Source organism: Mus caroli, chromosome 17, assembly GCF_900094665.2.
Source record: "Mus caroli chromosome 17, CAROLI_EIJ_v1.1, whole genome shotgun sequence".
Taxonomy (NCBI): domain Eukaryota; kingdom Metazoa; phylum Chordata; class Mammalia; order Rodentia; family Muridae; genus Mus; species Mus caroli.
In genome coordinates, this window is record NC_034586.1 from 19,090,557 (window position 1) to 19,098,414 (window position 7,858).

Genomic DNA, 7,858 nt, shown 5'->3' on the forward strand with positions numbered 1-7,858 from the left:
TACAGATGAAAGGTATCTGGAGCTAATCTAAGGGCACTAGGTGGAGGGAAACCATAACCAAGGTACATTGTATGAGAAAAAAAATCTATTTTCAATGAAAGTAATAAAAGCAGTGTTCCACTGCTGTGTCTTCATATAACTCAAAAATTCTAAAATATTTAATTATAAGTATGTGTGTTGCATGTGTTTGCTATTATGTGTACATGTGAGTTTTGGTGTCTTTGGAAGCCAGAATAATTCCCTGGAAGTATTGATTTGGGTCTTGTGCACACTGCATGACATGGGTGTGGATATTCACCTCAGATCTTTAGCAAAAGCAATACATTATCTTAACTGATGAGACATCTCACTATCTTTTGCTATATTTTTCTGTTTATTAATACATCTTCTCTTTACAGATGTCTACTCCTGAAACTCCCAGAATGCATGAGGATTGTCTTTTCTTCCATGTGCAAATGGAAGCGTTGTTTTACCATCATCTCCAAGAACTCATTGACTTCCTGTGTTTTCTCTCTGCATCTACCTGCTGTCAAACTCACACATTCACTCAGATAGAAAACAAAAACACAAAAAATCCTTGAGTTTATTTTAATTCATGTTGTTTACTCGAGAAAGGGAACAAAAGGAAAGGACTTTTCCATTCTGTTCAAGTGGTTATGTGAAATATCACAGAAGACAAGTTATACATGACATTGCTAGGAATCATTATTAGAAAAAACACAGTAATAGTCACTAACTGTTGTGTACATCTTGTATGATATCCCAATATGACTTTCTGTACCAAATTTATATTTGTCAGTTGCAATTTATAACATGTAAGTTCAGGAAAATGTTTTCTCTCTTAACTTTGGAAGAGAATTTCTTTCTGGTCTTAACAAAATTATGTAGCACTTGGGAATAAAGATGCATCCCAGCAAGCCTCCACTGGAGGCCACGATGGAAAATACTTCCACAGCCACCAAAAACTTGCCCTTGGTGCTCTGATAGACAGGGAGAAATGTGACCCAGACACTGCAGAACAACAGCATGCTGAATGTCAGAAACTTGGCTTCATTGAATATGTCAGGAAGTTTCCTGGCCAAGAAAGCCACAATGAAGGTCCCTAAAGCAAGAGAAGCATGATATGCCAGGACACAGTAGAATGCAGTAGTTGAACCCTTATTGCACACAATGATGATATGACCATGCTCAGAATGTACATCATTGTCAACATAGGGAGGATAAACTCCAAGCCAGATTGCACAGAGAATAATTTGGATAAGGATACTGAAAGGAATGATGTATTTTGGTGCCCCTGATACCAGGAAGTGTCTCATCCTTCCTTCAGTGACTGTGACTTTGAAAGCCATAACAACTGTAATTGTTTTGGCCAACACAGTAGAAACAGCCGTAGTAAATACAAGTCCAAATGAGATTTGCTGAAGGATGCAAGTGGCTGAGTTTGGACGGCCAATGAAGAAAAATGAGCAAAGGAAACAAAAGATAAGTGAAACAAGCAAGATGTAGCTGAGAGTGCGGTTATTGGCTTTCACAATGGGAGTGTCGTGATGCTTCACAAAGACCCCAAGAGCTAGCACTGTAAATACAGAGAAACAGAAGGCCATTAAGGCTAGCATCATCCCTAAGGGGTCATCATAGCTTAGAAAGAGCACAGCTTTATGAATACAGTGGTTCTTCTCTGTGTTGGCATACTTGTCCTCTGGACACCTCACACACTGATCCATATCTGATGGAGAAAAGAAAATTGTCACTAGTTCAGGTTCAGGATTTTTTTTTCTTAGCATGATATTTCCATTATGCATTTTGAAGAAAGTGTGTTTCAGAAGGCTTGTAATATCTTACTTTGTTGCTGAGGATATAAGCGGAGCACAGCAATGCATCCATTTTATATTTCTCGTTATCTTTATGGTGAATAAATCTTCACAATCATTTCTTTGTCTATTCAAGAGTGTGTTGATATATACTGACCATGTTGTAAGAAAGCACGGGTTTCTTACTACACTCAGGATGCTTTGATAAAATGACTCTGACTGCTGAACTCATGGACTGTAAGCTCATTAATCTCAGTTTTACTGAATGTATTTGAAAATCACAGGTCCCATAGGTTCAGTGCCACCTAAAAAGCTTCTCTGTTTTAGAAATGCTGTCCCTCTGAAAGATGAAGACTCTGTCCTCTACTGGGACAAGACCTGTGATACATTTTCTATAGAATCACCAACATAAACAATGTGCTAAAGATGCAACACAAAATGAATTCAATATGTTGTATGCTGGTATAGATTTCTATGTATGATTTCCTGTAAAATTACAAAGGAGCTGATGAATTTGACAATGAATTGGCTCTTATGGAGGAAGTAACAGAGTTAGAGTGCTCATCAGGCCATAGAGGCACCAAAATTCTGTGTCCTGTTTATATGAAACAATAATATTGTCACTGAATGTAAAACCTTTATATATTCATATCACTAAATAGCCCTACAAATTGATTCTATCATCTTTGGAATCAGGCAGCATTGACCTGATTCCATAATTTCCATCTCTATGAGACTCAGATTCGTTGAGTGCACTCAAGAGTAAAGTAGATTTTGACAAATAGCATGTGAATCATAAAACAGGAACTCTCAGTCAAGAGCAGTAACACATAATGTTTGGTTGAGCTATACATCTAATCATCTTTCATAAGATCTAATCTTTACCATGGTATGTGTTGGAAATATGAATGCAATTACGCAGCACCATTTGGGTCATTGCAAACTGGTAATGTGCTTAAAGGATTTTAAGTAATTTTATCTAGAACAATGAATTTGGAAACCTATGTTAATTTGTTCAAGGGACTAGGAAATTATCTCAGTCCTGAAGTGAAAGTACTGCTTTCTTTAGAAGTCCTGAGTTTGATTCACGGTACCCACAAGTCTCATAACTGCCTATAACTCTAAGTACAGGGATTTGGACACCTCTCTCATGTATCTGCACTTGTGTACACTAACCCATCCTCTCCACAAACATGCACATTAAATAATAATACACTTGTTTTTACATTTACAAGAACTTCATTGCACTTTGTTTAATTAAAATGCATACATTGCATGTAGGAGTACATGGAGATCAAAAGACAACTCCTAGGAGGACTTAACTACTTTCCACTGCTATATCAGTCCTTGGAACAAACTCAGTCTTTTACCTTTAGTGGCAAGAGATTTAACATCTAAGTCATCGAACTGATCATAAACATCTCTCAAAAACTTTTATGTCATTCTATAGGATGAGAGGTGACATGGGACAAACTATTTGTGTGTCTTTTATATGTAACCAACCTTAAATAAATGATAATTTGACTAATACAGACTGTGTAGGTAACAATACCATTTGAGAAACTGTGAATAATTGCTTTCAGTACAAAGTCATTTTAATCTATTACTTTGTGATATTATTAATTTGCTTCAGTATAAAAAGTTATTGAGTAAAGGAGTTATTATATTTTCTGCATCATGAGCCAAATATTATATCCATGTCCCTAGATTTCAAATCAAATTAACCCCTAAAAAGGCCCCTAGATATTAAATAAATTTTATTTCTTATACTCAACAATATCTGACAAATATACAAGTATTTATTTGTATTCTTATTTAATTTTTCAGAGGTTTTAGATTTGGTTCCTAGAACCCTGTTAACACAGTCCAGCAAATTCAGTGTCCTATATTGTTCTTCATGGGCTCCTGCACCAACAGAAGGGATACATACCTATATGACTAGAATATAATCTACATGTAGATATAAAGAATATTAATCACTGGGAGTAAAATTTGTAGATTTTCTTCACACTGTTTTGACTACCAAAACTCTGAAAATGGCATCTGCAATAAATCTACCATGAGTAAATGATATGTGGCAAGGCATAAGTTATTACTTCAAGAGACACTGTTATTCTATTCCTATAAAGGCTTAAGAAAGAGATATATTTTATTTTTTCAGTTGCCTTTTAGACCCCTTCAGATTTCCAGTGTGGTTGGAAGAGAATGATCAATGTGAAGATTTTTGTCATTGCCAGAAATACTTACTTGTCTCATTAGAAATTTCATTCTCTGGGCAGGGACTACAATCAAAACAGCAGGCTGCCATTCCCTCCTGCCACAATTTTCGGAGTCCAGGACCACAATCAGCACTGCACACAGACGGTGGGATCTGAGAAAAATTAGGCACATGTTAATATAAGAAAATCTACCTACATCTTCCATGACTATAATATATTAGCATGTTGTGATATCAGTGAGCATATTTTATATGTACTGATAGTGTGATTACATTTCACTTACTATAAAATACAATGCCAAAAATAACACAAATTATAGGTATCTTTAAGTAATCTCTCCATTAAAGTATCCTATGGTAATATTTGTGAATCAGTTTCTTAATCATTTGGTAGTTGATGCAGGAATAAAGAGTGAACTGTGAGCAGTGTTGGCTTTGGGCATGGTTACAAGAATCAAGCAGAGCAAGACAGTATATTGTATTCCTTCAGGGTTGATGTTTGAGCACACATTTCCTGATTCCTGATTTCCTGATTCTGTAATCAAAAAGTCAAATCAATTCTTTCCACTCATATTGCTTATAGTCAAAATTTCATCACAGTAAAATTGCAAACTGGAACTAATGGTTATGTTCCCTGAAACATGGAAAAATATGTGCTCCAATAATTAGCAGTGCAAACCATGCCAAAAATGGTGTAAAGAAGAAAACAACCTATTATGCAAAGAATTTTGCATTTGTGATGAGGTAGTGTTGAGTTGATAAGTATTGAACTGGAAGATAGAGTCTTGCCGACATGTAAAGGCTTTACAAACACTGAAAATATTGTGAGAATCATTTATATCATATATATTAAAATCTGATGATGGGGATCTGTGTGATAAATCAGAAAATTCCTAATTCTTACACTCTCAATTTGCATCCTTTGTCATTATTGAGGTCCTTGATGAATACACACAATAGGCTTTTCTTCTGATCCCCACACATACAGTTAAGTACACGTATCCATGTTTTAGTGTTTTTGTTTTTTGAAGAAGATTCTCACAATGTAGTGTTTCAACTCCCTATGTAGAACAGACTGACATAGAGTTCACAAAGATCTCTCTGCCTCTACAGTGCCTAGGTTAAAGTAATATACTTCAAGTTTCTCATTTCCTTGCTTTTTTTCTTTATTGCTTTTCAATCATTGCTTTGGTCTTAAGTACTATTTTGGTTAAGTGTAGAAAAATGTATATCTTTACAAAATTTTGGTTTATTTCATTTGAGACAGTGCCTCCATACAAAGCCTTGCCTGATGTGGATTCACTATATAGGCCTAATCTGGCCAAAAAGAGATATAGATATGCCTGCCTCTGCCACCGCAGAATTAGCATAAAGGCATACAACATAACACATACTTGGCCTCATTTCTGATTATACTTGAAATTCTTTGATTTTCTTTCCATGTGTTACAATATTGGCAATAGATTTAGATTTAATGAGCTAATCTTGTTGCTTTTCTGATTTGATAAAAAAAAAGTGGAGATTAACATTCAATTATTACTGAAATTTTTTGTTAATTATTGTCCACTTATTGATATTAAAATATCTAATACTTTTCTAATACATATATTTGTGCCTGGTATTGCAGTGGTGCCCATATATTCCTTGACCAATCTTTAAATGTCGTCCATAGCTGTCATGAATCTCTGTAATTTGCTTATTAATGACCCTTGTTCTGTGTAGGTATTCATTAGGTTTATCTAGAGTGATAGAATGAATCTCTATAACTATATCTATGTATATCATCTCTATCTCTATATCATCTCTACCTCTATCTATGTATGTATCTAACTATCTATAAAATCTGTTTGAATTACATCACTCTTCTCTCTCCTTTTAAGAGATTCAATGCAAGAATCTACTGTTATCCGAAGAAAGTCTTTATATATAATAGGCTTCTGTCTTGGAGCCTATAATTTCTTCTTTTTTTCCCTGTATAATTCAAGTTTCAAGTAAATGTGTAACAGGAATTTTTTCTTTTTCTGATATTTTCTGTTTCCTATTCAAATATCTTCTATGTGTTGATAGTCATATGTTTCACTTTATTTTGGGAAATTACTGTTGCATTTAATGGTATCTTTTGTGAGTCTTTCTTCCTTTTCATGTCCATGATTTGTAGATGATCCTTTGACCCTTTCCTTTGTTTTCATGAAACTTTCATTATTTTTATTTTATCTTAGTCACACTTCTAATTCACTTCCTTGTCTTTAAGGCTTGTCATACTGTCTTCAATGTGAAGTATTCTCTTGTTGAGAGTTTTCGTTTAGATTTTTATTGTATTTGTTTTGTCTTTCCTTTACATATTTTAGTTTGGTATTTTTCATTAATTTGTACCTATGTGGAATTTGTCTGTCATATCCTTGCTCAGTTTCTTATTCTACTCAAAATTTCTGAATACAATCGAGTTTTCTTGAATTCTCCTGGAGGTGGTTACATCCTGATAGATTTTCTAAAGCATTCTTATAATCTACCTTTTGATTCATTGTTTAGTATGTAATTGAGCACACTTTCATTTATGCCTAGGACTGGAGTCCTTAAATAGCTGGAGTCATGTTGCTTTGTTACCTTTGTTTGTTTGCTTGCTTGTTTCTGCATTGGGATTTCCATGCCTGGGAGAAAAGCACTGTTTGTATTTAATCCTCTCTGTTCTTTTTTTTTATTATTAGATATCTTGTTTATATACATTTCAAATGCTATCCCGACAGTTCCCTATACCCTCCTTCCACCCTGCTCCCCTACCCACCCACTCCCACTTCTTGGCCCTGGCATTCCCCTGTATCAGGGCATATATAAGTTTGCAATTCCAAGGGGCCTCTCTTCCCAGTGATAGCCAACTAGGCCATCTTCTGCTACATATGCAGCTAGAGATAGGAGCTCTGGGGGTACTGGTTAGTTCATATTGTTGTTCCACCTATAGGGTTGCAGACTACTTCAGCTCCTTGGGTGCTTTCTCTAGCTTCTCCATTGGGGGCCCTGTGTTCCATCTTATAACTATGAGCATCCACTTTTGTATTTGCCAGGCACTGGCATAGCCTCATACGAGACAGCTATAACAGGGTCCCTTCAGCAAAATTTTTCTGGCAATATGAAATAGTGTCTGGGATTGGTAGCTGATTATGTGATGGATTCTCTGGGTGGGGTAGACTGTGGATAGTCCATCCTTTCGTCTTAGCTCCAAACTTTGTCTCTGTAACTNCTTTCATGGGTATTTTGTTCCCTACTCTAAGGAGGAATGAAGTATCCACCCATTGGTCTTCCCTATTCTTGATTTTCTTGTGTTTTGCAAATTGTATCTTGTGTGTTCTATGTTTCTGGGCTAATATCCACTTATCANTGAGTGCATATCTAATGACTTCTTTTGTGATTGGGTTACCTCACTAAGGATGATATCCTCCAGATACATCCATTTGTCTAAGAATTTCATAAATCCACTCTTTTTAATAGCNGAGTAGTACTCCATTGTGTAAATGTACCACATTTTCTGTATTCATTCTTCTGTTGAGGGACATCTGGGTTTTTTCCCAGCTTCTGGCTATTATAAATAAGGCTGCTATGAACATAGTGGAGCATGTGTCCTTCTTACCGGTTGGGACATCTTCTGGAATATGCCCAGGAGAGGTATTGCGGGATCATCTGTTAGTACTATATCCAATTTTCTGAGGAACCGCCAGACTGATTTCCAGAGTGGTTGTATAAGCTTGCAATCCCACCAACAATGGAGGAGTGTTCCTCTTTCTCCACATCCTCGCCAGCATCTGCTGTCACCTGAATTTTTGATCTTAGCCATTCT

At 35.8% G+C, this 7,858-nt stretch overlaps 1 protein-coding gene across 2 annotated transcripts in view; it reads right to left on the reverse strand.

The window, feature by feature from the left end:
* Positions 1 to 821: 821 nt before the first annotated feature.
* Positions 822 to 7,858, reverse strand: part of LOC110312462 (vomeronasal type-2 receptor 116-like) — a 24,665-nt gene continuing 17,628 nt past the window's right edge. For both annotated transcript variants that reach the window (XM_029471394.1, XM_021186069.1), the window contains exons 5-6: positions 4,059 to 4,182; positions 822 to 1,726 (exon numbers count right to left, since the gene is read on the reverse strand). In XM_029471394.1, coding sequence (XP_029327254.1) covers positions 822 to 1,726; positions 4,059 to 4,182 — 1,029 coding nt within the window. The remainder of the gene's footprint in view (positions 1,727 to 4,058; positions 4,183 to 7,858) is intronic.